At 52.9% G+C, this 26,799-nt stretch overlaps 1 protein-coding gene across 1 annotated transcript in view; it reads right to left on the bottom strand.

Moving 5' to 3' along the window:
- CDH23 (cadherin related 23) overlaps positions 1-26,799 on the bottom strand; it is a 415,376-nt gene that overhangs the window by 198,361 nt on the left and 190,216 nt on the right. Inside the window, exon 9 of the mRNA XM_047825054.1 lies at positions 24,524-24,602. Within this exon, the coding sequence (XP_047681010.1) occupies positions 24,524-24,602 (79 nt within the window). The remainder of the gene's footprint in view (positions 1-24,523; positions 24,603-26,799) is intronic.

The raw sequence follows: 26,799 nt of genomic DNA, 5'->3' as shown, positions 1-26,799 counted from the left end.
ATCTGATCTTTTTGAAAGGGGCACATTGTCGTAGTGCCTAAGGCCAGCGTTAAAACATCAGCACCGCTGCTCACGAGCTGTGTGACTATGGGCAAGTTAACTACCCTCTCTGGGCTTTAGCTCCCTTGGCTGTAAAAGGGGAGGCATAATATTTATCTCACAGAGCCGATACCAATGCCAAAGCTGGTGGTGCCTCTTTCTAGTCCTGCACGGTGTCCAGCACCTAGCAAGTACTCGATAAATATAAGCTGTTGCTGTAAATTCTTTTCGAGAAAGAAGGACAATTGGAGCTTGCTACATCCTATGCTGCTTAAGCCTCGTGGGGACCCACTGATTACTTAACTGACGTGGGAGGCTAGTGTGTCCCCAGTCCTGTGGCTGCTAAGTGGCTGAACTGAAATCTGAACCCACAGCTTTTAATGCCAAAGCCCTACCCCTCCCTAGAAACGCTGCTTCTATAGAAGGCCTCAGCAGGAAAGCCCCAGACTGTGCCAGGCACAGTTTCCCAATGTTGGAGGGTTTTCCGGCATCTGGTCAGTGACTCAGATTGTAACATCAAAGCAGATATTTCTGGTCAGGGAAAGACTAAGGGAATAACTACCAATTTAGTTCAGGACAAAACCCACCCATCAGTGTGGAAAACAGAAAATCTCGCGTTCTACTGAAAATGGGTCAGAAATCATGACGTTCCCAAGAAAAGATGGCAAATTTGTCCTCTTGGGTTGGAGCCCCCGATCTGAAAACACGAAGGTCAGGTTTTCCTAGAGGGTATCTCCGGGAACTCTGACGCAAGGGATATAGGAAAAGCCAACTTTTAAAAAGTTCTGAGATCGGGGCGCCTGGGTGGCTCAGTCGGTTGAGCGTCCGACTTCGGCTCGGGTCACGGTCTCGCGGTCCGTGAGTCCGAGCCCTGCGTCGGGCTCTGTGCTGACAGCTCAGAGCCTGGAGCCTGCTTCGGATTCTGTCTCCCTCTCTCTCTGCCCCTCCCCCACTCATGCTCTGTCTCTCTCTCTCTCTCTCTGTCAAAAATAAATACACATTGGGGCGCCTGGGTGGCGCAGTCGGTTGAGCGTCCGACTTCAGCCAGGTCACGATCTCGCGGTCCGGGAGTTCGAGCCCCGCGTCAGGCTCTGGGCTGACGGCTCAGAGCCTGGAGCCTGTTTCCGATTCTGTGTCTCCCTCTCTCTCTCTGCCCCTCCCCCGTTCATGCTCTGTCTCTCTCTGTCCCAAAAATAAATAAACGTTGAAAAAAAAAATTTTAAAAAAATAAATACACATTAAAAAAATTTAAAAAAATAAAATAAAAAGTTCTGAGATCAAAAACATTTTGGAAACACAGAACAGATCTCTTCACCGCAGGACTCGTCAGAGCCTTTAATGTGCCGACGTGCACTGTGACTTGCCAGGGCAAGGATGTTGTGATGCAATGTCTCTCTGACTTATTTGGCCATAGGGCCTTTTATCTACGCGCTCTCTTGAGGGGTGGTATGGGAAACCCGCTGACGTAACCGAAGGTGTAAAAAGGGCTGTTCCCACACTTACCCTCTGGTGGGGTCTCCGAGCACTCAAGTTAGATGCGCGCGGCGTCGGAGACGGAAAACGGAAGAGTGCTTAAAGGCCCGTCAGGTTCAAACTTCTCCATCTCCCCTGGGGAACTGAGGGTCAGGGATGGGGAGAAACCTGGCCGACATCGCACGGCACGGAAGAGGCAGAGCCGGGTCTGACGGGTCAACCTCAAGTCTGGTTCGAGTCTGGGGGCCTCCCTGGGGCCACAGTCAGATGCGGGTCCCGGGCCAGGGGTGGGTCCCCCGGCAGCTTTGGGGACCACACTTTTCAAAAGAAACAAGCTTTCGCTGTGGGCGGCTTCAAACATACACGAATGTGGGGATAAGGGCATGACGAGGCCCTATACACCCATCACCCAGATTCAACCACCATCAGCATTTTGTCAATCACTTATCAAACTCACCCCCGGCAACATTTTCTAGAGTTATTAACAGCCAGCTCAGCTCATCCTTACACATCTCTGATGAGGACTTCTTTAGGGCACTGAACCTGTCATTATCACGCTAAACAAAATGAATGATTCCTAACGTCACTGGAGACACAGCCCACATTCGAGCAGGGACCCCAATTTTGAAGCCACATTAGGATTGGAGGCTTTGTTTGACCCTCTGCTCTCGGTCCTCAGAGCCCAAGCCTCGGAGATTCCTGAAAAATGCAAGAAACGTCGTCAAGTTTCATTGCCTAACCGAGGACGAAAGCGAGAGCAAAAAAGATGAGGAACGGCTGAGGCAAAATGTCATCTGGGTGGGTGAACACAAGGGGGTGTGTTGTAGCAGGTTCTGTACTTTTCTAAAAGTGTGATATTTCCATTTGCCAGTGATCCTGGCGCTGCTTCTCTGACGAAGGCCAGGGGTCCCAGACAGGGTTGTGGTGGGGCGGCAGCCTGAGCGTCAGTCCTCCTTGTCACGTGATGTCCCCGGGGCCCGGCCCAGCACCCCACACCGAGTGGGTGTTCAGCATGCTTGACGAGTGAGCCCAGCTGGACGGGGAGGGGTGTCCCGAGATGTTCCCGTCCCCTTGGCTCGCACAGGCAGGAACTTCTGCTGAGCAAGCAGGAAACAGGAGAAAGAGAGATGTCCTTGCCTTTTTTGGCCAAGGAGGGTCAGCAACCAAAATCTCGGCAAAGACTCTGACCAGGCACGGTTTTGAGAAAGAGAGTCACGGGTCAGAAGGCAGGGTCCTTCTCACGGGGCCACCCTCGGGATATGCGGCTGGGGTCCTCTCAGTGACAGGGGCTGATCTGGGGTACAGACCTACTCCCTTGGCGGCGGGGGGGGGGCAGTTTCTCTGGGAAGCTCCCCGGCACGGCTAAAGGGACGGACACCCTACGGCGCCCCCAATCCAAGCTCTGTGAACAGACACTTCTGGAGGGGGAAGAAGAGCATAGAATCTCCCTGCAGGCAGATGGCATTTTGGGGGGGTGTTTGCAAGCTTGAGACTCAGAGCCCACGGGAAAGAGGAACTAAGTCCTTCGTCTGTGGAGGGAGCTCCTGGCACCGTCCCTGGCACCGAGCAGCGTCTGAGAGCCCAAACACCACCTCAGTCAAAGCCAGAAGGGACGGTAGTCTCTGATCTTCAGCCCCCCAACCTCTGCCCAGATGTCCTGCCCACTCTCCCTCCCAGCACTAAGCCCTGAGCCGTGCCAGCTGTGAGCCCCAGCCTGCAGTTCCCCTGATGGAAGGTGACTTATGGCTTTAATTATCCAGTGCCGGGTGTGAGCCTCAGGAAGGAGCCAGCCCCACCAGGCTCGGTGCCTGTCGAACAAGGGGGTGCCAAGTTGGCGAGGACGGTCCTGCATGCTGCCACGCCATCCCCGGCTCTCTCCCGGTGGTGACCCAGCTCTCCCTTCACTTCTGGGGTGCCCACGGCCTGGCCCCCTGCCCTCGAGGGCGGGGTGAGATCAAGTGGGGGTGTGGATGAGGCAGGGTACGCAGGAGGAGCAGCTTAAGGCTGGCCCACCGCAGAGCTCTGTCTTGAGCTGCCAGAGAATCTGGGGGTGGTGAGGAAGGGTTGCGAGTGGCTGGACGGACAAAGGGACAGAGCCTGGGACAGCTGGCACAAGCACTCCAGATTCTCTCTCACCTCATCACCCCAGTGGCCTTCCAGCTGGCCTCCCTGCTTTCTCCTCTTGACCCTCTCCAGCCCACGCTCCACCTTTCTCTGATCTTTTAAAGGCCTGACCACAGATCAAGTTACTGCACTGCAATGTCTTCCTAGTGCAAGTGGAATAAAATCTCACCTCCTCATCCTGGTCTGTGAGACCCTAAATGATCCATCCCCGTCCAGCTCTCTGAATTTCCTATACCCAACCTTCTATTCCCCACCACACCCTACCCTTGTCCAACGTCTCTGGTTTCCTGTTTCTTAAGACACACCAGCTCATTCTTACCTCAGGGCCTTTGCATGTGCTGTTTCCTCTGCCTGGAACACTTTTCCCCCTCAGCTCTACATGGCTGCCTCCTCCACCATTGCTCAGGCCCGTCTCAAATGTCACCATATCAAGGAGGCTTTCCCCAACCACGCCAGCAAAGTCGTCCCAGCTCAGTCACTCACCAATCTGTCCCCAACCCACCAGTGTTTTATTTGCTTGCGAGCACCTGTCAACTCCCTAAAATTATCTCACACATTCATCTGTTGGCTTACTTTCACCTTTCTATTTTCCTTACTAAACCGTAAGTTCCACGAGGGCAACAGCTTTATCTGTCTCGTTCGCATTATATCCCCAGAGGCTGGCAGAGGAGAGGTGCCTGATAAACATTTGTGAGTAATCACCTTAGCTCAAAGTCTGTGTTGTAAAGAGGGACAAGCTTCCCAGATGGCCCAGCAAGCTCAAGGCAGAGCCATCAGGCCAGAAGCAACAACCATGACCTCCAGGACCATGTCCCCCCTTCCCCTCTTTGCATGGTAGGGGAGCTGTCAACAACCCCCCCCCCCCCGTTCCCCACCATAAAAGCCCCCTTGGGAGTCAGGTTCCAAGGACTCCCACTGGGGAGCTTTGAGGAGCCCCCACCAGTGCTGAACTCTGACTCCTGCCTCTGGGGCGGCTTCCCGGCAGAGCAGGGAGTGGGACTGGGGGAGAGGTAACCGTGGGGAAGGGTGGAACAGAGAGGCTGAAAGAGCTGGCCTGGGAAATAGGCCCTTCCCTCCCTGCTCTGGGCCTTGCTTTGCCCATTTGTGGCTCGGAAGGGTCAGACGGAATGCTACCTGGGTGCCTGTGGCCTGTGGCAGGTGACCCCACGAAACTGGGCCCCCAGTGTTGGGAGAAGGACGGCGGCGGGCAAGGGGACAGGAGGTAGCATGGTTCCTGTTCTGCTCCCCTCCCTGCCTGACCCCAGCGCCACCGCGGGTTCTCAGCCTGGGTTATCAATCTCCCTCCACCTGGAGAACTCCCCTAAATGAAATTCCTACTGGCGTGGGGCCCGTGATATAACAAGTCACTTGCTTTGCCTAGGAAATGAAAGATGGGAAGGCAGAGTTCCTGGGACAGAGGCGATCTCCATAAATCTGCCGGAGTGTTTCGGGGATTACTTTGTGGGATTAATTATCTGTCCTTCAAACAAAGACCTGACCTCAGCGGCCCGGGTGTCCCCACCCTGCAGGGGAGGGAGCACTGGGCCTGGGTTGGGCTGTGCAGACAGACACTGTAAGACACTTCACTTGTCCTGCCAGACCCTAAATAGGCCCTCCTGCCCCACCCGTCAAGTCTGCCTAGCTTCCAGCACTTTCTGCAACTTGGCCCTCCTTGACCCCTCTACCCACCAGGCCTCCCAGGACGACCCTACCTCGTTACGCTTCTGCTGCCCAGACTTGGGTATGGATGAAGAAGTTCTATATGCAATGGACAGAATAACGACTGGATCAGGAGCCAGTTCAGTATCTACCATTTCACCCGACCATACAACCTGGAGTTCCTGGAGCTCCCTGAGTCTCGGTTTACCCACCTGCGAAAAGGGAACAGTGGAGGTAGGGTCTGTACGTAACGGGCATCGTCGCGACAATCCAGCGAGGCTGGTGGCCTCGTGGAAAGCCATGGACTCCAGACTCACACAGACCTGCCACTTCTTGACCTGGCTCGACCCTACATGTTACACAACCTTTCTGATCCATTTTCTCATCTGTGACACGGGGGCAGCAGTAGTTCTGGTTGTAAGCGTAAGACACTGCCTCTGTAGAGGGACTCGCATGACATCCTTGGGTGGGACTCCACTGGCATCCCAACTACAGCTCCAAGAGAAGTGGGCTCATGGCAGCTTTCTGTTTTCTGCTGTCCTTCTAGGCCAGTGCCTTCTCCCTGCGGAGCCCACGTTGTGTGCAAATCTTCCCCTGCCCCGGAGTGGAGCCAAACAGAAGGCACCACTCTCGGAACCAAGGAAAATCGGTGCTGACCGCAGAAGGGCTGCCTGGAGCCAGCTCACAGTTAGCCAAGCCCCAGTTAGCTGTTCTGAGTCACAAGAGACACGGAGGAGAAACGGTTGGTGCAGCCTTCGGTTCCCTGGAGAAACAGGGAGAGGAGTGAATATCACAGTAGAAATGTGGGTGTTAGATGGTCCCCTCTGGGCAGAGGTGGCTGGGGAGTGACAGAGGTCATGGATGTGGGATGCCGATGGCTGGGGGCCGAGTGCTGGCCATGCCACACATGACCTGGGTACTCCCTGGCAGGCCGCACTGGGTGGGCTTCCATATTCTCAGAGGTAAAGTGGGAAGGCAGCCGTCCCTTGCAGTGTCATCCTGAGGACGGATAACTTAGGTGACGTCCCCTGTAGCTGCTCAGTTCACATGAACCCCTCCGGAAAGCCTGGCCTCTTTCTGGGTTCTCAGGGCAATGTGGCTGGGGCCCAAACAGGCCTCAGCCTCAGCGGCTCACATCTCGGGGGCCTGATGGAAATGTGAATTCCAGGGGATTCCACGATCCCCATGATGGGGAGGGAGAGAATGAGGCAAAGGAGGCAGAGCCTTGTGAACTCCTGAGTCCAGCAGGTAGTCATAGCCCAGAGGTGGCATGGGGCTGTGTATGCAGCGGGAGGTGACAGGTCAGAGAGAAAATGGAAGGTGAGCTGGTCGGAGAGCGTGCACATCCGATGACCAACCTGCTTCCGTCAACTAACCAGACCGTGAAAGCTGGGTGGTCAGGGAGGGCTTCTGGAGGCAGTGGGCGGGAAGACCAGGTTCAAAGCAAGGGAAGGATGTAGACAGATGGCTAAGGGAGGGACAGGCTTCTTAGGTAGATAGGCCCCTGCCCACTCTTCTTGACTGTCCTCCTGTCAAGAACATGCAATGGGAAATGGTCGCTTCCCCTAGGTGAAGTCAATGAACTTGGGAATAATAGTAACTTACTAAGCATTAACTATATGCCAGGCATTGTGCTAAGCACTGTTCCCTCTGCAGCGCGTATTTTAACCTCAATTTACAGAAGTGATTTGTCGAGGTCCCACAGGCTGTTGCACTGGTAGCCAGGATTTGAGCTCAGACCTGGCTCAGACCAGGATTTGAGCAGATCCAAAGTTGCTGCCTCAGCACACCAAAGCCAGAGCCATTTCTCAGGGAGCATGTGGTCGGTTATTTCATCCTGTGGGTGGCACATCCCATCACCCAAGGTGGGGTCAAGGTAGGGACAGTGTCCATACCTCCTAACTCTTTGGCTCTTTGCCTGTAGCATGGCCAGCTGCTAAGGTGGGTGTGCTCTGAATTGTGCAGAAGTGAGAAGGGAATAGCAGGGGGTTGCTGGGCACAGAACAGCTTGGGTTTGAGGGACAAGGGTGGAGCCAGATCTGTTGGGTGCATCTACATCCCTCTGGGTTTCACTAGCTTTCCTGACTTCAGATCTGATCTCCAAAATGGGAGCCCCAACTGCCTGTGTCCAGTCCTGGCTCCAATGTTGACAAGCTGAGCAGCCTCGGACAAATTACTTAACCTCTCTGAGCTCTGTGCTCCTCATCTGTGACGGAACAATAGTACCTTCTTCGCCGGGGTGCTATAAGGAGCAAATGAATGAACCCAGGTAAGCTGCTTAAAGCAGGACACGTGGCCATTACCCAATAAATGGTGATAAGTGTTATCACAGTTGAGTTTTCCTCTTTAGCCCTTCTTCTGCCACCTCCTTGTCCCCAAATCAAAGTCCTAGTTCCAGTGCTTTGCTAAAATGTCCCTGCACATGTACGTATTCTTGCTAAATATCCACGGTTGCTATTGGCTTTTTAACCTTACATATGTGGTATTAGGCGATTCCTTTCTATTTCTTTTACCACTCCACACTAGGTTGTAAAGATTTATCTCTTCTGCTGTCTGCACATCTATTGAGCCGAGCCATGTGAAATTGCCGACATTCCACCATTTTTGACCTGCAAAAATAGTGATTTCATGTGATTTAACCTCCTAGTTTGTGGCGTCTGATATAGAGTACTGGTGTAGGGGTTGGCAAACATTTTCTGTAAAAGGCCATAGTAAATTCTCTAGAGTTTGCAGGCCTTGAGGCAAAATTGAGGACATTATGTTGGTCCCTATCTAACAAGAGAGAAAACAAATTGCCACAACATTTTTGGTGAAATTCAAAATGCAACAATAATTGAGCACGTAAGCGGAGTTCAAAGATAGGATTTACTAGCACGACATCAACTGCAAAATGACTCTTTGGAATCCATTCTTAGCTCTGAGATCACATGAAACAGGCAGTGGGGGGGGCACCAGGTGCCCACATTGGGGGGTGTGGAGAGGTTGGTCATCACAGGCGCCATTACAATGCCCTGATTTCTACTCAGCTTCAGCACCTCTGTACTGGGGCTCCCCAGTCGGCGGGCTCTCCCATCCTGGGAGAATACACTTTGCCTACTTTTCCATAGAATTTCTCAACTTTTCCCTACTGATTTACAGGGCTTCCTCCTATAGCCTACAGACCCTTGTTGGTTACAATTGCTGCAAAAGTCTTCTCCCTACAGGTCCTCTGTTGTTCCCTTCGTCTATATAATTCCCACTGAATTGGAAATCCTCTGATGTAGATCCGTTTCTCATCTCCGGCACGTGCTCTTTGGGCGCTGAGTCCTTTCCAAGCACAAGGTCATGAAGATATACCCCGACATTTCCTTTTATGAGCTTTGTATTTTACTGTCCATGTTGACGTCTTTCATCCGTCTGCGGTCCACTTTGGTATACGGTGTATGGTGGGGCTCTTGCTTTATTTTTCTCCACATCGTGAGCTAGTTTCCCCAACCCCGGCTACTAAACAAGTCCTCTCTTCCCCATTGATTTGCGGCACCACCTTTTCCATATATCAACTTCCCGTGTTTATATGTGGGTCTAGTTCTAACAGCTGCATTCTGTCCCATTGGCCTATCTGTCTATCGTTTAAGACGTCCTGGAAGGATTAGGGCCCGCCCTGCTCACGGCCCCGTTGCCCTCTTCTGTACCGGCTGCCTCAGGTGACACCGCCTCAGGCTGCCAGCTCCCTATGGCTCGTGGACACTGCTGGTGATGATGAACTGGCCAACCGGACCCCCTGCAGGAAGTCTGGAATTAGAAAACTAGAATATGAAGCTGGTTGACAGCTGAGACGGAAGCCGGAAGGACAGTCCAGGGGCAGCCATGATGGAGAGGGGGTGGTATGGTCATCATGGACCAGGTGGGATCATGAGGGAGCCAGTGGGATAGAGAGAGATGAGTGAGGCAATAACTAGGGTGGGGAAAAGATGCAGAGGTGGGCTGAATAATGGCCATCAAAGCCAGCTCCTGATCCCTGGAACCTCTGAATGTGACTTTACATGCATATGTTTTTCAGTTAAGCATCATGAGATGGAGAGATTACCTTCTGGGCTCTACCTGTCACCACAAGGGGCCTTGAAGAGGGAGGCAGAGGGAGATGAGACTACAGAAGAGAAGGCTATGTGGCCAGGGGAAAAGAGATTGGAGGGGTGCAGCCACGGGCCGATGAAGGAAAGCTGGCAGCCACCAGCTGCTGGGGTCGGCAAGAAATGGATCCTTCTTGGGCTCCCCAGAAGGATCCAGCCTTGCTGACACTTTGATTTTAGTCCTGTAAGACTGATTTTGGACTTCCAGTCTGCAGGGCCATAAAAGAATAAGTTTCTGTTGCTTTAAGCCACACTTTGTAGTGGTTTATTACGGTAGCCATGGGAAACTCTGTAAGAAAGGAGAGCGTACTCAAGCTTCCTGCCTCAGTTCCTCCTCCCAGAAGGCCCCACTCTGAGGAGGGTCTGCCCGGGGTTCCTGCGGGAGGCCCCTTTCCTGAAGCTTCCTAAGTGCTCTCAGATTCCCGGAACCACAGATGCCCTGAAAGGAACACTCCACGCCCCTCTGCTTGGCCCTCAAGACCCTTCAAATCATCTTCCCTATTCTGCAGCCTGGCTAGTCGGTTGCCCTGTAGACTCTTCATGAATAGTCCTCTCTCTAACTAAGCCTCTGCTCTGGTCAGACCCCCTTCCCAGGATGCCTCCCTCCCCATCTAAGCCACTCACCCTCTGTCCCAGTGATACCGCCTTGTGGGTGCTAGCACTCCCCCATTTCCAAGGTGGCTTCATTACGCAATCCTACCCAACAGAATGCTGGCACGTCCTGAGCTCTTGCCCGCCAGGCGCTGTTCTGAGCACTTTGCGTGTATTGATGTGACTCTCAGAGCCTCCACCATCCCACCCCCCGACTCTACAGCTAGGGAAAGGGCCAGCTCAGGTCTCCTGCCCGTCAAAATGCCTAAGCCTCAACCATTTGGATGCCACCCTCCCAATTTTTGCCATATCTGCCTGCACCTTGCATTATTATTATTTACTATTTTCTTTAATCTGATTCTTTTCTTCGACAACTCGTTCCAACAGAATGTATTTAGGAGTTTCACAGACGGAGAACCAGTTCACTGACCATAATGGGGACTGATTGTAAAATGGATAAAATGAGCCTACGTGGGGAGATTTTAGCCACATCAGCTTGACATCTGATGGCTCCAGCCAACTCTCCTTAAGTGGGAAGAGAAGCCAAAGGAGAGAGGTGTTAAAGGTGTGAGCACCCAACTGGACTTTGTCCTGGACAGAACTGACAGAAACAGACATTCTGAGAGAGAACTGAGAAGAGGGATAACCGCTTCGCTGTGTGATTCGATGTCATTTCACGCCCCACCCGTGCACCACTTAAAATCACCTCTCTGGGGGATCAGCATGTGGGGAAGCCACTGCCCTCGCCCCAGCCCCAGCCCCCTAGCACTGCCCGCCTTCCTCGGATCTTTCTAAGGACTCACTGACAACACTTGCTGCTCAGCGGGTGCTCTGTGGACGGATGATTGACTTCTCATAGGTCACCTCCCCACAACTCCTCAAAGCTTCCCGATGGAAGGGTTTTCCATTTCCAGCTTCCATTCTAGAGCCTGTCTCCCCAGGACGGCCAAGCAGGGAGGTTAGCTCAAGACTTTGCTAAGCATCTGCTGGGTCATGAGCGGGCAACTCTCCCGTCCCTGCAGACTTCTAGAGGACCAACAAAACCCCAGGACCTCAAGTCCTTATTTGCAAAACACTCCCTTAAGTCTCACCTAAATTGCTCTCGTGGAACTAAAGACCCCCGCCATCCTTATGAAGAAAAATCAGCCACTGGCACCTTTAAAATAACCCTTGCTATGCCGGACGCTGTTGTGAAGTGCCCTTCAGCCTGTATTTGCACTGATTCAAAAGCGCCTCATTGATGTGGTCCCTCAAAGTGGGGTATCTCCCTGCACCTCCAGCAGGAGCGGGCGGGAGGGGCGTGAGCTGGAAAACTGAGGCAGCCTGATTCCACCTCGCTTTCCCCCCACGAAAGCAGCGCCTTCTGGGGTGGGGGGCCGGGATGGAGCACAGCGCGGCAGGAGACCGTGAGAACAATAAATTCATTCTGTGCCAGAGTGTTTGTTCACTTCAATCAATGTCTGAAAGTATCTGCCCTGAAATCTCTGTTTCCAGGACACTGGTCAAATATTTGAATGGGGCAGCTAGTTAATTGACTCGGGCGGAGCACTTGACAGAGAGGTGGAGAGGCAGAGAGGCCGCGGGGCACAGCGAGACGGCTGAGCCCAGAGGTAGGTCTGGTGGTTCTCAAACCTCGGCAGCCCCAACAGGTTCTCAGAACGGGCAGGGGGCAGTGAGGCCAGGGCTCCTGGAGAGGTACAGGTTGTGGAGCCAGCCTGCTCTTCCTCCCACTGGCCATGTGACCTTGGGCAACCAGGCCTCAGTTTCCTCATCCATAAAAGGGGACAACAACGATAGTTAATACCCACCTCCTGGGGTTCCTGGCAGGACTAAAAGAGTGGATGCCGACGAAGCATGTGGGTTACTTCCTAAGCATTCATGAACTGCTAGCTATTATTACGGATCACGGCTGCTCCTTAGCCTGGCATTCAGAGCTCTCCAGTGTGAGTCCCAATGCCGTAAGAGGGTGTTAGGGCGGAAGAGGAAGTCCCCTGCCTGTGTGCTCACACCCTCCCTGCCCTGGCTGGTGACAATTCCCTTCCTCACGGTCCCCAAATCATCGCAAGACGGCTGTCTTCTCAGACAGCAAACCCTTTTCTGACCTCCTGAGGTATCTGTTATATACGCTCTGCTTTAAGCTTTCCTGATGAATCACTTGTGCAGTTGGGTTCTCCCTGGGGCCCAAACTGGACATGTCCAAGTGACCTGGGGGTGGGCTTTCAGTGGCTGACATTCTGGCTAAAAGAAAGGTCCCTTCCCTTCCTTTCTTGTTTTAAATTGCTTTAAAACACGGTTCTGTGGGAGGGACGGGAGTGGGGAGGGTGGCGTGGTGTCCCCGTGTCCCTGTCTCTGCCCACGATCCATTTTGGTTCCGGGTCATGGCGCGTCTAAGGGAAGCTGGGCCATTCCAACGGCTGTGGAAGGCGCTGCCAGCAGGGGCCCTGGTGAGTCACCCACCTCCATCTTGGTGCAGGGGATACCCGCAAGGGGTCAGGGGCAAAAGACCAGGTCAATCATATAGCACATGGGAACTGCCTCCCTCTCCCTCTCCCCTCCACCACCCCCCCTCCTCCAGGGGCCCCTGCGACACTTGGGGATTTTACAGAGAGCTGAAGTGTGAGGTTTTGCAGGCAGGGGAGACAGGCACGAGCCAATGACTTTTGTATTTTTAGAGACTCCCTTCCCACCTACACGCTGAGCAACGCTAGTATCTTTTCCCGTCTGTGCCTGTCATCAGACGATAATGTTTTGCCTAATGTTCACCCCGTTAACCTTCCCATTTTACAGATGAGGAGACCGAGGCACAAGCAGGAGAAGCGACCTGCTCGGGGTCACCTGCCCCTGGAGCCCAGGCTGGCCAGGAGGAGCACCGGGTCTAAGACCCTCTCTCCCTAGGGTGCCCTGCCCGTAGCCGGCACGAAGTTAAAACACTGAAGACGTGGATATGCTGACAGGAACGAAGGGGCAGATGCAATGGTTCTGTTCCCCCGGGAAGTCATGAATCAGAGCTGTGTGGGGGTAGGAGATGGTGATGGGCTGAGCTCCTAGAACTCCATCTGCTTACTTACCCAGTCGGGGAGCCCCAGGGCGGCCCCCTCCTGCGCCCCCCACCCTGTCCGCTCCTCCTCCTTCCGCCCCGCCTGCCGAGCTGAGCCCAGAGAGACTGGGAACCGCGGCGTGGGGTTGTTGGGCGACTTCAGGCTTAATATCTTTGTAACCATATTGCAAAAGGGCATGCCTAAGACGGCGCCTTTCGCTTAATCTTTCTCTTTTATTGCTTTTTCTCTTGTATGATTTAACCTTGCACCAGGTATCAAGCTAGATAAATAAAAACTTTTATTTCAGATTAGCCCCGGCTGGGGGCTGCCTTGAAAGCTGAGCAGTCATCCAGGGAGTGAGATGAAAAAGGGAGCTGGGAATCTGAGCTGCTTAGAGGGCTCATCTCAGGTTCAAAGCCCCCAAAAGGTATTTGAGACCTTTTCTGAGGGGAGGGGCAAAGTCTCCTCCAATGCCCACAGCCTGCGGGGGGTGGGGAGGGGGTGGGGTAGGGCGGGTACTGAGTCAAGCACAACAACCTGCCTAGCCCAGCCCTCCTGACCCCCTTCCAGACGTCCCTCTCCCTTCTCCTCACCCGGTATTTCCTCCCCAGTGCTCCCCACAGCCACCAGGCACCGCCTCTGCAGACTTATTTAGTTCCCCTCCTTCCCAGTGGAACATGAGCTCCACGGGGGCAGTGACAGTGGCTTTCACTTCGCCATTGGTCCCCATGGTCTTACATGAAGCCTGGCCCACGGTAGGCACTCAATCAATATTCACGGTTAACTGAATGAGTGAACGAATCCTGGGATTCTAGTCCACACACAGACCAGTGGGTGGACAGGAATTACTTCATTTCCCAGGCGGAACAGTAAAGGATGGCAGAAAGAAAGTGGGCTTTGGAAGCAGAAGGATCTAGATACGAATCCTGTGTCCACCACTTACGTGCTGCATGACCCTAAGCACGCGAGCTGTTTCCTTGTTTGTAAATGGCTCTGGTCAGCCACATCCTTGAGTGATGGTGAGGGTCAGAGATGATGTCTGGCCCCAGGCAACTCTCACACATGTTCTGTGACATACAGACATTCAAGATGTTGTCCGTAGCAGCACGGTTTGTAATAGCAGCAATCAATGCATGCACCCATCGATAGGAACGTGGATTGCCTGGGGTATTTTCACACGATAGAATAATGTGCAGTAATAAAAATGAGCAAATGATACCTACACGAAAAAAAATATGAGTGAATCTCAGATACATAATATTGGGTAGAAAACATAAGTCCCTGGAGACCATGCGTAACATGACACTTTTTAAGTAAGGTTCAAAGACAACTAAACCCAAACAACATGTGATCCATTTATATGTGACAAAATAGTTCTTAAAAGCAAGGGAATGAAAAAAACACAAGATTCAAAGATAAGGCTATAGGGATGGGGAGGAACAGAGCCAGATGTGAGGTATGGGTGACAGTCGAGCTCTTGGGTTGGTCGGTGGGTTCATGGGTGTCCACAGTGTCATTAAAAATTAGTAATGAGGGACAGTCTGGGTGGCTCAGTCGTTAAGCGTCTCACTTTGGCTCAGGTCGTGATCTCACAGCTCGTGAGTTCGAGCCCCGCGTCAGGCTCCGTGCTGACAGCTCAGAGCCGGGAGCCTGCTTCGGATTCTGTGTCTCCCTCTCTCTCTGCCCCTTGCCTGCTCGCAGTCTGTCTCTGTCTCTCAAAAATAAACGTTAAAAATTTTTTTAAATAAAAATTAATAAGGAAACTAAAGAGGGCCAACATAGACCAATGTTGATCATGATCCAAGAATTATGTCTAAATCAGTTCCCTGTGCTTGAGGTAATACAGAAAGAGAATGCAAAATAAATGGTGGCTAATTTCATAATTCCCCAAAGGTCTCAAAGCCCTGGAAGTCCAATACAAAGCAGTTACCCTACAGATGAGGAAAAGTGGAAAAGGGTCAACTTTGTTAAAAAGACAAATGCTTGTTGACATAGGGAAACCGGACTAGAACCTCCCTGCCAAACAACCTCCAGCCAAGAGCTAGGATAACCTCCAGCCCCTGTGAGCAACCTCCAGCCGTGACTGGTCTGCCAGACCCCAGAGAAGTGGTTCCCTGAGCTGAGCTGAGGTCCATTCCCTGCCCAGCTAGGGAGGTGGACCCGACGTGTAGCAGAAGAGGTTCTAGTTGGGCCTAAGAGGGAGATCTTGGGGCGTGCTCCCACAGTACACAGGACATGTAGGAGGTTCTATAGTATCCTGAGCACAGGACAGAGACTCCTGCCCATGAAGAGGATGTGAGAGAGAGAAGAAGCTGGAAGGGAGGGTCTCAGACCCAGTGGCAATGACACTTCTCAAAAGTCTGCTGACCAACGTTATCCATGGGAAGCAAGGGGCAAACTGCTGATCCTGGCAAAGAGCACATAGGGTCTCCTTAAAGGAGGGGGGAAGAGCAAAGACTTCTCTGGTTGATCACAAAGGGGCGCACAGGAGAGCCACTGAGAGCAAGAATAGGCCGGCTGGTTAGCACGCCCCTGAAGAGAGGAAGGAGAAAGATCAAGGGGAGAATGAAGTACAGGCTTTCCTGAGGTTCATCACTGTCATTTAGGCGTGGTGATGGGGGAGAACTGTAAATAACGTACCAATGTATTTGTATAATCACATAAAAAACCTGCCAGAGGCACTGTCCCCAGATAGTTTTGAAAAAGCCACACGCTGCAAAAGGAATATGCCTTGCACACATTCATTCCAGCTCTAGAGAGAGTGCCTACCAACTGTCAGTGGCTTCTGGAGGGCTGGGTAAGGCTTGGTGGCCTGTCTAGGCTGGTGGGAAAGTGTGCTGGAATCAGCTAGTGATGTCTGCCTCAGTACGCGATCAGTCAATTCTGGTATGTGTGCTGATGCACGTCTAGGGTAGCAATCACAGGTGTAAACAGATCAACTTTCCTTATGAATATGCCCCTTTCTGTCTAGGCCACCACCAGGACCCCAGAAACCTCTACTCAGAGATTAGGAGCTTCTTTGTCTCCTCCTTCTCTTGTGCTATCTATTTTCAGTACGTCGCCAGAGCCTGCAGCCTTCCTTCCCTTACATCTCCTCAATGACCACCCCCGCCACCCAGTTGGTGTGACAGTCTATTAGCAGATCATTCCTCGTTCCCGTGCCTCCTGTTCCAATCCGTCCAGGCAAGATGAATCTTCTGATGGCCCCCTGCTCCCCTTCCCCACCCCCAGCCTTGCTCAAGAACCCACTCATTTTGCCTCCTATGCCCTGTACCAACTGCCCCCACCCCCACCTGTCTGCGATCTGCCCTTCACTTCTCCCTGGCCACCTCTTGGCTCCAGCCAGGTGGGCCATTCGCCCTGCGCCGAGCCAGATGTCCTGAAGTTTCCCGTGCTTCCAGGCACCCGCTATGCTACCCCAAGCCAGGGGCTATGGCATGAGATTCAGGTGTCCAAGGCAGGTCTGATTCTCCCAAGTTTTCACTTCTTGGGGGGTGGGGGAGAAAAAACACCAGACCTCTTAATCACAAGGGCTTTGATGTATTTCAAAATATGGTCTCCTGTGATAGCTACCCCCTGCCAGGCCACGGCCAGGGGCCCAGTCCAGTTATTGGCATATGTGTAAGCTTGAGCAAGTCTGACTGTATTTGACTATTCTCTCTCTCCACACACACACACACACACACACACACACGCATACACACACGCACACGCACACCCATACTCGTTCGCGTATTCACACACAAGCAGCCTTCATTTCAAAGCACTCAATGTGTTTTCAAGGAACGTCCTCACTTGTTAATATTGACATAAGATCAAAGGACTGGCAAGTGAGGGCTTTGTCCTTCACTAACACACCTGGGCAAGTCTCCAACATGACTGGAAGTGAGGCCGCTGCCTTTCAAGCAGGGGTGAGGGGTTTCAGCCCTGACACTGCTCACTGATTCTCGATTCCAGGCCACTGTTTCTCAACCTTCCTTTCGTTATTGCCCCTGCTACCAGACACTTAAGATATTTTTTCCTAACTGCTTCCCCTCGTGAAATTCCAATACCACAGATATGTCTGCACATATACAGCTGTGCTTGATAAACAGAGTAAAAACTTTTCACCCCCCCCCCCCATAACACACTTTTGCCTCTTTGCGGATGATATCGCCCTTATCAACTACACATGCTTTTCCAGACCAGTGCTTCTCAGAGTGTGGTCCCCAGACCAGCAGCCTCAGCATCACCTGGCCCTGCCCCTAGAGTTTCCAATTCAGTAGGCTTAGACTGGGGTGCAAAATTTTGAATTTCTAATAATTCCCATTATTAGAAGTTAATGCTGATGCCACCAGTCTGGGGACCACACTTTGAAGACCACTGTCATCATGAAAAATGGGTGTATTCTGGAACCCGAGGGACATGGGTTCAAATTCATGTTCTTCTGGGGAGCCTGGAGGGCTCAGTTGGTTAAGTGTCTGACATTGGCTCAGGTCATATCTCATAGTTCATGAGTTCGAGCCCCGCATCGGGCTCTGTACTGACAGCTCAGAGGCTGAAGCTTGCTTCAGATTTTGTGCCTCCCTCTTTCTCTGCTCCTCCCCTGCTTGCACTCTGTCTCTCAAAAATAAACATAAAAAAAATTAAAAAGTGGCACCTGGGTGGCTCAGTTGGTTGAGCATCTGACTTCGGCTCAGGTCATGGACTCGCAGTTCATGAGTTTGAGCCCCCCACGTTGGGCTCTGTGCTGACATCTTGGAGCCTGGAGCCTGCTTCAGATTCTGTGTCTCCCTCTCTCTCTGTTCCTCCATGCGCTCTCTCTCTCTCTCTCTCTCTCTCTCTGTCGCTCTCAAAAATAAATAAAGATTTAAAAAACTTTTTTTAAATATTAAAAAAAATTCATGTTCTTCCACTTAGTAGCTGTGACCCTTGGCCAGTCTATGTACTCGCAGATCCTCACTTTACTTGTGTGTAGAATGGAGTAATAATGTCTCCCTCACAGACTGCTGTGAGAGATAAATGTGTCCAGCCAGTGCCTGGCACATGGCAGGCACCCAATAAATGGCTCTCCCTGCCCCTCACCCTGGGGAACACTCCAGAGCTGCAGAAGGCCCAGGCAGGCAGGGCTGTGATGGGAAAAGGGACGTGGCCTGCAAGGCAAGGATGATGAGGGAGGCGGGGCTTCTGTAGCCTGGAAGGTGTGGCTGGGCTGAGATAGAGGCTGTAAGGCAGGACACGGTAGAAAGCGCTGTCCAGGGTTTGTTCACCACACCCTCACACCCCAGGCACTGGAAAGGAGTCCGTTCAGCATCAGTACAGGAAGGAGAGAATTAAATGACAGAACCCATCAGTCTAGCACGTGTGGAAAATGAAAACGCTTCCAATAAGGATTCAGATGGTGTCAGAACCACCTGGAGGGCTCCTTAAGCCCCCTGCCCTGGGCATCTGATTCAGTAGTTCCAGGGTGGGGGCTGAGAGCTCCCATGTCCAACAAGAGTTCAGGGGCTGCTGCTGCTGGTCCACGGCCCCCACTTCACTTTGAGAACCGCTGCTCTACAGCCTCTTGTAGATGGGCTCCCTACATCAGGGGATGGAGAAACCACAAAAACTCTGGGTATTTGCAGAAAGGTGACGGCAGGACAGAATCCTCAGTGCCCTTGGGGATGACTGATGGAAGCCTTCAACCTGGGCTCCTGGCCACTGGGGGAGCCCAGCTTGCTAGCATGTGAGAGTGGCCTTGGCTAGGAATGCGGGCTTCGGGCAGCACGACACCTGCGTGCCTCTGCCACATCCTGCTTCCCTGAGGGAGGAGGGAAATAAATGGTTGGCCTCTTTTGAGGGCCTACCATGCAACTGACCTATGCAACACTCACCAAACGCTGCCCATTTTAGACGGTGGCCTCACTTATGCTTATTTTCACAACTCTGTGAGAAAGATATGACTGGCCCCATTAAAAGCTGGGGAAACTAGTCCTTTGAGAGTTTCAGTCACCCACTCAAGGGTACTTAGGAAAACAGGGTTCCTCTCTGGAACAAACAATAGTCAGATGTTAAAGTAAGCAATTTCCCTGCTCAAGGGGGCTTGAGAGGCATCTCAGGCTGTGGGCCGGTCCTGTGCCACCTGCCCCATCAGTCACCTCCTGTCACCTCGGCCTCCTCATCCTCCTTTGGCTCTGCTATCTCGGCTTCCCAATGTGACAGCCAGATGGGGGACACCTCGGCAGCCTCCCCTTGGGCCTGCTTGTTCTGCCTGCCCTCCTCCAGCGCACTGGCTCCAGTCTGACCACTGGAGCTTCACACAACACACCTCAACAACATCTCCCACCACCCCCCGCCCCGCCACCCACCTACCCCTAGAACTGGCTTGCTACCACCCTCAGGAGCAAGGTCTGGCATTCTTCTGAGCTGGGCATTCCACACCCTGCATGGCTGGGCCCTGCCTCCCTCTGTGGCCTCCCCTCCCCAAGGTCTCCCTTGCAGGTTGCGCTCAGCCGTGCTGGATTACTGCAGTTCCACAAATGTACCGCACTCTCTCCTGCTCTGGGATCCTGGTAAACACTGTGCTCTCTGCCTGTAACACCCTAACTCCACAGTTCCCGGGTAGTTCCTGCTCATCAGTCGGGGGGCAGCTTAGGTGATCTCTTCTCGGTGAGTATCCTCACCCCAGCAACAGCTGGGGGAGGTGGCCCCTCCCATGGATTCTTCCTCACTTCCTATTACAGATATTTTCAAACATACAGAGAAGTAGAGAGAACAGTCTAATGGACCTTCCAGGGAGCCATCACTCCATGTCAATAGCTACCGACGCAGCCCACGTATCTCAGTCTGCTTCCCCACCTACCCTACAGGTTCCAGAGGCTGAGACAGTGCCTCCAGTCCCACACATTCTCAGGACATTAGCACAGCTCTTGGCTTAGAGAAAACCCTTGATCCAATGCGGGTGGATGCCAAGAGCGCACATTTGTTGAGCACTTACTATAAAATCAGACACTCTTCTACATACTTATGTGTCTTTGCTCTCTGTATGTGCATAGCTTCCCTATGAGGCTCAGGCTACTCCTACTTTCCATTTCACAGACTGAAAAACTGATGCAGGTTACACAGTCAGTGGTAGCAGGCGAGCAAGGTGGTCTGACTCTGGAATAGAGCTGCCCACAGAAATAGGATGTGAGCCGCATGTGGTATTTTAAATTCTCTAGTAGCCATTAAACATTAAAAACATTCAACATTAAAAAAGTAGATGAAATTAATTTTAATAATATGTTGTATTTCACTCAGTCTATCTAAAATAATAAGACTTCGACATGTCATCAATATAAGACATTATTAATGAGATGCTTTATAACCTGTTTTGCATAATAAGTCTTCAGAATCCCCTGGGTTATCTTACAGACTAGCCACATATCAAGAGCTCAGTAGCCACAGGGCAACCGAACTGGCCAGCACAGCTAGCGGTCAGCACCCTGGACAGCAGCCACAGAACCTGCCCTCTCAACCACTTCCCTGCTTAAATGGATGAAGGAAGAAATGAATGAATAAAGTTCCTAGGACCCCTGGGCCTGATCTTTCCTTGATAATTAATAATGCTTAATACTTTATGGCCCTTTAGAGTCTCTCTGGCACCATTTTATCTGCCATAGGGATTATTAACCCTGTACCATGGTTAAAGATTATGGGGTTAAGAGGGGTCAAACGCCTTTCTCTGACACACTGCTGCAGGTGGCAGAGCTGGGCCTTGAACCCACAACTCTGGACTGCAAGTCCAGTGCTCTGTATGGGGAGGGCCACAGCTGCCCCTTGAAGCAGGACTGTCTCCATCTGGCAAAGGAAGGTGTCTGTTGAGACCCCGGGCTGGGCTGGCCTTTGGGGATGGGAGCCCCATTTTGTTCGGGTCCTGAAGGAAGTGATGCCCTTGGTGAGTGGCAGGCCAGGCACAGGCTGAGGAAGCAGATGGAGCCCGTGCCAGGTCCTCTGTGGAAAAGAACCTTGTCATTCTTCAGTCTCAGTTTGGCCACAAGAGGCTGAGAACAAATTGATGGCAATGGAGCCATAACTTACCTCTGAAGGCCTCTTTGTTCTTGGCAAAACAAAGGGGTCATTAGTAATGGCGAAAGCGCTGGTGTGCAGACATAAATCCCCCCAGCTGCAGGGCTGATAAACAGCCCAGAGGGGATGGGGGCCTCAAGGAGCCCAGCAGGTTAACCGCACGCCATGGATCACTCATGGGCTCAGACTTGTGTCCACCCACATACAGACAAAGCCACCCCCTTCCCAGGCTCTGGAGGTGCCCAGAGACTGGGTCACCCTCTGTGGCTGTCGGGACTCACACCTGGCTCTAGGAGCCACCAAGACCCTCGTTTTTCCTCTCCAATGAAAATAGCTCCCTAGTATTGAGGGCTGAAGCAGGCTCCCACAGGGTACTCAGGGCCAACTTGGGGCAGTCCATGTGAAGATGCCCTTAGGGGGCATTCCTTCTTCCTGCTTCAAGCCAAACAGACACTGGCTGAGCCTCCCAGGGAAGGGCCGAGACTTAACATCACTGGAAAGGCATGTGTGTGAGGCCAGATCCTTGGGAGACAATGTGCTTTGCAGCAGTGTCTATGGTGATCAAATGAAGTAGAATTGAGGCCACATCCTAGCTTTCAGTCTCCTGCCCCCCTGGGGGACTTCACCCTTCTGCTGGTCTGCCTGCTTTAGGCTCACAGTGAGGCCAGGTTGCAGGAGGACCATGCCATCCCAGGGCCAGAGAAGGGCGGGCAGGAACAGGCAGGTGGGCAGCAGGATCGGGAGGGAAGGAAAAGGGAAACGTTTTCCTCCAGCTGCCTGAAAAGCATTTGGGTGGGGCTGCGGGTTTTGTGGCGACAAACACCCATGAAGGAGTTAAAGGACCATCAAGGCCACCCTATAAGCGAGGTCCAAGTGCTATCTTGGCAAGGATGGCAACTATTTGCTGCACGTGCTGCCCTCTCTCTTTCCACATCAGTAACAGGCTCTACCAATTGAGTACCGCACTGAGCCTGCTTGGCTTCACGGGTCCTCTTCAGGCAGCCATTACCAATCAATCACAGTTGGCATGTGAGAGGAAACCCATTGGTCAACCTTTCTAAAAAAGCCCTCAAAGCACATCTTTGCTGGCAGTGGGAATCCTATAAAGCTACGCTAAGTGCTCCAGGCCTTCCAGAAGTTTCTGCCTCCTGCCCCCACCTTTACACACATCGCCTACCTGTAGTTTCACATTCCGGGTTTCCTTTCTCATCCTGCGGTTCATACGTGGGGACCTGGCCCAGGAGAGCATGCCCCTGGAAATCTCGTAGGATGCTGCCACAGGCAATTGGCCCCAGACTTCAGGTTCCAGAGCCCAGCCAGACACCCAAGGCTCAGCAGCTCTGCCCTCCAGCCTCCTGCTCCCAGGGGATGGGGTGAGGAGGGAGAGCTGGCTGGGGCTATCTTTGAAGGCTGGAGAGGGCCTCAGGGTCTGAGGCTGGTGGCCTAGCACCCAGCATGAACCTGGAATGGACCAAAACCCTGGAGGATGGCCTTTCAGTGTCACTGCAGGAATTTCCCGTCTGGCCATGACTGCAGGCTAGCTCCTGGCTCCTTGCTCCCCACCTCATCCAGGTGGGGGTATGTCTGGAACCAGCACACAGGCAATGAGATGAGGAGACAATCCCCCACCCAGCCTGGTGTCCCCTTCGCGCTGTTACCTTATCCTGACCCCTCAACTATCATCCTTAGGGTTCACCGGTGTTTCTGCAGCTCTCCAGCACAAGCCCCTTGCCCCTGGGAGGCACTTGATTTGCTTCCCAAATCGAAAAACTCATAAAGGAGACCAACACCAGCATGGGCCTCCCTCCTCTGCTCAGTGGGAGAGGGCCCCCAAATTCTGGGGGGGGGGGGGGGACTCTGCCTTCCCGCAGAATGGTTTCCTTCCTAGGACTAGCTTTCCCACACCCTGGCCTAAGGACCATCTGCACCTGGGGCACTGTGAGAAAGGACCATTCCTGGTCCCCACCCTAGTTCCACAGCATGAAACTCTCCATGGGTGCCAAGGACTCTATTTTTGGTAGGAGCCCCAGGTGATCCTTGGGCATTCTGGAATTTGAAAACCCACTACCCTGGAGTCACTACCTTCGTTCGTTCCTTCCTTCCTTCCTCCCTCCCTCCCTCCCTCTCTCCCTCCCTCCTTTCCTTCCTTCCTCCCTCCCTCCCTCCCTTCCTTCCACAAGTACATATTGGTGTTTACTCTGCTGAGTCTTGTGTGGGGCACCAGAATGGGGAGGAAGTGGGGTGGGGGAAGAGAGGCCCGAATCTATGCTGCTGCTGACCACATGAGCTGGGGTGGAATTTGCTTTGGGTCCTGGGCTGGAAGACACAATGGTAGTCATGCCAGCAGCTGCAGATCACAGGGAACCCACAATGCTCCTGATTTCCTGCGTTCCTGAGGATGGGGGGTGCTTCTTCCCACCAGCTAATCCCCAACTTTGCAAGGTTATTATTGGCTGCTAGCAATAAAAATAATAACAGCAACTAACACTTATAAAGGACCTTAGATCCATTAACTGGGTTCTTTACATATATTAAGTCTTCTGACCCTTAACCATCCAAGGTAGGTACTCTTACTGCTCCCATTTTATGTTTGAGAAACTGAGGTATGGAGACCATCCCAAGGCAATACACTCACGAGACGCCATCCTCTACATTCTTCATCATTACACCTTGGTGTCTTTTGAGTTTTAGGGAAAATATGTCCCCAAAATGTTGCTCTCTGTTGTGGAGGTGTGGTCAGGAGAGGCACCGGGGTAGACATTGGCCTGGTGGCCTGCCATCCTCCTGGCCATCAGTCTGGCCTGCCCACATGCACTAGGCTGACCCTTCACGGACCAGTGGGCAGGGAAGGAGGACACATGTGTGGTGGGCAGGGTACACAGGGACAGACCCAGAGAGTGTGCGTGAGTAAGCAGCCTCTCATGGGCCTGTCACCGGCTCCCTCTCTCCAAAGCCACCCAGTCCTGGGACAGCCAAATGGAGCTGCTACATGATCCATCTTTGGGTGGGGATAGGAGGTCAGGGACGCCATCACCCAGAACCTTCTTTGTAGCCAGTCACCATTCCGCTCAACCGAGAGAGCGGGTGGGAGAGGAGGGGTTCTGTGCCTCCCTTGCGACCAGACATGGACTCCCAATGGTCAGAAATGTGATGGGAGCATGAAATCAGCTGAGGTGTAGCTCTATTCATTCTAAAATGATGTACAAATGCCACCCTTTCATCAAGTCAGAAAAGAAAACAAAGAAAAACAGAGCACTGAAGGAGGTTAGATGGGAGTCCCCAATGACCCGGGCTCGGAGCCCCAAAGTGCTCAGATGCCTCGGACCTTGGACAGTGTCACACACTCCTGTCACCCGACACCACCCCAGCAGCCCCCAACATCTTAGCCTCAGTCCCAAGCACCTCTCCTCCTTCCTGGCTCCTCCCTCCTTCATCCACTCAGTTCCCTTCCCAAGGCCTTACCTGAGACGATGGTGTAGCCAATCCCCCGGGGACGTCCTTTATCCTGGTCAATGGCAGTGATAACTCGCACGGTTGTGCCCTGGGCAGGAGAGAGGAGGGACCTGAGTTTGGTTGTCCAGCCCCCGGGCGGCCTCCCTGCTGCAAGGCCAGCCTAGGAAGTAGCTGCTGAGTGCTCAGGTCTCGGCTGTCCCCATCACCCTGAGGACATAACACTGAGGCCTTGGCAAACACCTCAGAGTCCCATGGGGAGGCCCAATCTTGCTGATGCTATCATTCTCTCTTCCCCTCCCCATCTCCCTCCATCTGGTGTGACCACCCAGGAAAGAAGAGCATCCAGCTGGGGGACAAGAGATCTCATCTCTATCTCAACCATGCATCAAATTGCTGTGGGATGTCAGGAGGGTTGCTGCACCTTTCTGGTGTCATTTGTCCCACCGTAGTATGGGTAACAGCAATAACCCTGGGACCTTGCTTTCACTAGGACTTCAGTAAAGGAGAACATGGATCAATTACTCTACTAACGAAAGCATCATACATCCTGAAAGTGAGTATCTCTAGGGATGACCCGGGAGGCCACCAAGGCCCTAGGAACCATGCCCTATCCAGCAGTACCACCCGCGGTTCCTGCCTCAAATGGCTCTGTTCCACACCCTGTTCATCCTCCCTGCAGCAATGGGGGAGAAGGAGCCAGGTTCTGGGACCACCAGGATGAGGACTTGGGGGTCCCCGCTTTTAGGGAGTACACAGTCTATGGGGAGGGGTCGCAGACAGATTCACAGGCACTGCTATACACACATTAGGGTGCCTAGATGCGGAAATGTACCCCAAAGTGCAGAAGTCCACCTGGAGGAGCTGGCAAAGGGTTATACGGGCAGCAACATTTTGACGGGTCATGACAAATGAGTAGTTTTCCAGGGAGAGAAAATGATCCGGAAGGCAAACTAGGCAGCACAGGCAGAGGCCTGGAGCCATAAGACTCTCCAGGAAGAGATCCTGTCATATAATGGGCACATTCACATGTCAGTTGATGGGTCGGTTGGCTGATTGAATGAATGAACGTATACGATTCTCATTTCACCACCACCACCACTTGCTGGGTCGTCCCTTGCCCACGGCAACCTTCACCTTAGCCTCCAGGCCCTATCACACCACTGTCTGGCCAGCCAAGCCTGTCCACCATGCCAGCCTGGGATTCTCGCCTGGGCTACAGTTCTCCCTGGTTAATAATGAGGAGGACAGGGGCGCCTGGGTGGCTCAGTCGGTTAAGCGTCCGTCTTCGGCTCAGGTCATGATCTCGCGGTTCATGGGTTCGAGCCCCGCGTCAAGCCCCATGTTGTGCTGACAGCTCAGAGCCGGCAGCCTGCTTCGGATTCTGTGTCTCCCTCTCTCTCTGCCCTTCCCCTGCTCACGCTCTGTCCCTCTCTGTCTCTCAAAAATGAATAAACGTTAAAAAGAAAAAAAAATTAAATAATGAGCAGGACAGCCCTGTCCCCATCCCCTAGGGAAATGTCAACCCTGGCATTTACATGTCTAATGATGAACTCTTGTGGCCTTGATATGCTGCCTCTCACTCATTTGCTGCTCGTCAGCTAGAGGGTGAAGTCTGCAGGCCACGTGCTCCTGAACACCTTCTCCTGTGGAGAGAGTCTTGTTCTCTGACACGGAGGCCCTCTGAGGGGGAGGGGGGCCCGGGAGCGAGACACCTCCCCTCCAGACACAGAAGGGGCATTCACCACCTCACCCACTCGGGGCAGTGCTGCCCCTGCACAGCTCTCCTTCCATCCTCTCCTGGGCCCAGGTGTGCAGCAATCTGGAACACCTCTAGGGTGGGCTGAGGGAAGGCGAGAATGTTCCAGGAGAAACACGGCCATTGCCCCGAGGCCAAGGCCATGCAGAAAGCAGATGTGGCTCCCTCCTTGGCCCCCCCGCTGGGATAAGGGATCCCGGAGCTCTGACGACACCCCCTGGGGGGAAATAGACTGTTACCAAGTCAGAGAAAGACATCATTAAATGAGCATCTCCCCAGGTGGGTTCTGAGGACCCAAAGGGGGTCAGAGCCCAGGAAGTTCCCGCTAAGGCAGGTGCTGTTCTTTCTCAAGCACTCACTCTGTGCTGCGGCAAACGCCTGCTAGGAACTCCTTTCCCCCTCACACGTACCCCAGAAGCCCCATTTTCCGGATGAGGAAACTGGGGAACTCGAGTTACGGGACCTGGCCGTGGTCCCGTTGCAACAAATGAATGGTGAAACCAGGGTTCAAAGTCAGATACTTTGCCTC

This window comes from Prionailurus viverrinus, chromosome D2, assembly GCF_022837055.1.
Source record: "Prionailurus viverrinus isolate Anna chromosome D2, UM_Priviv_1.0, whole genome shotgun sequence".
Classification (NCBI taxonomy): Eukaryota; Metazoa; Chordata; class Mammalia; order Carnivora; family Felidae; genus Prionailurus; species Prionailurus viverrinus.
The sequence above is the reverse complement of the archived record's forward strand: the minus strand, read 5'-3'. Positions and strand labels throughout refer to the sequence as shown.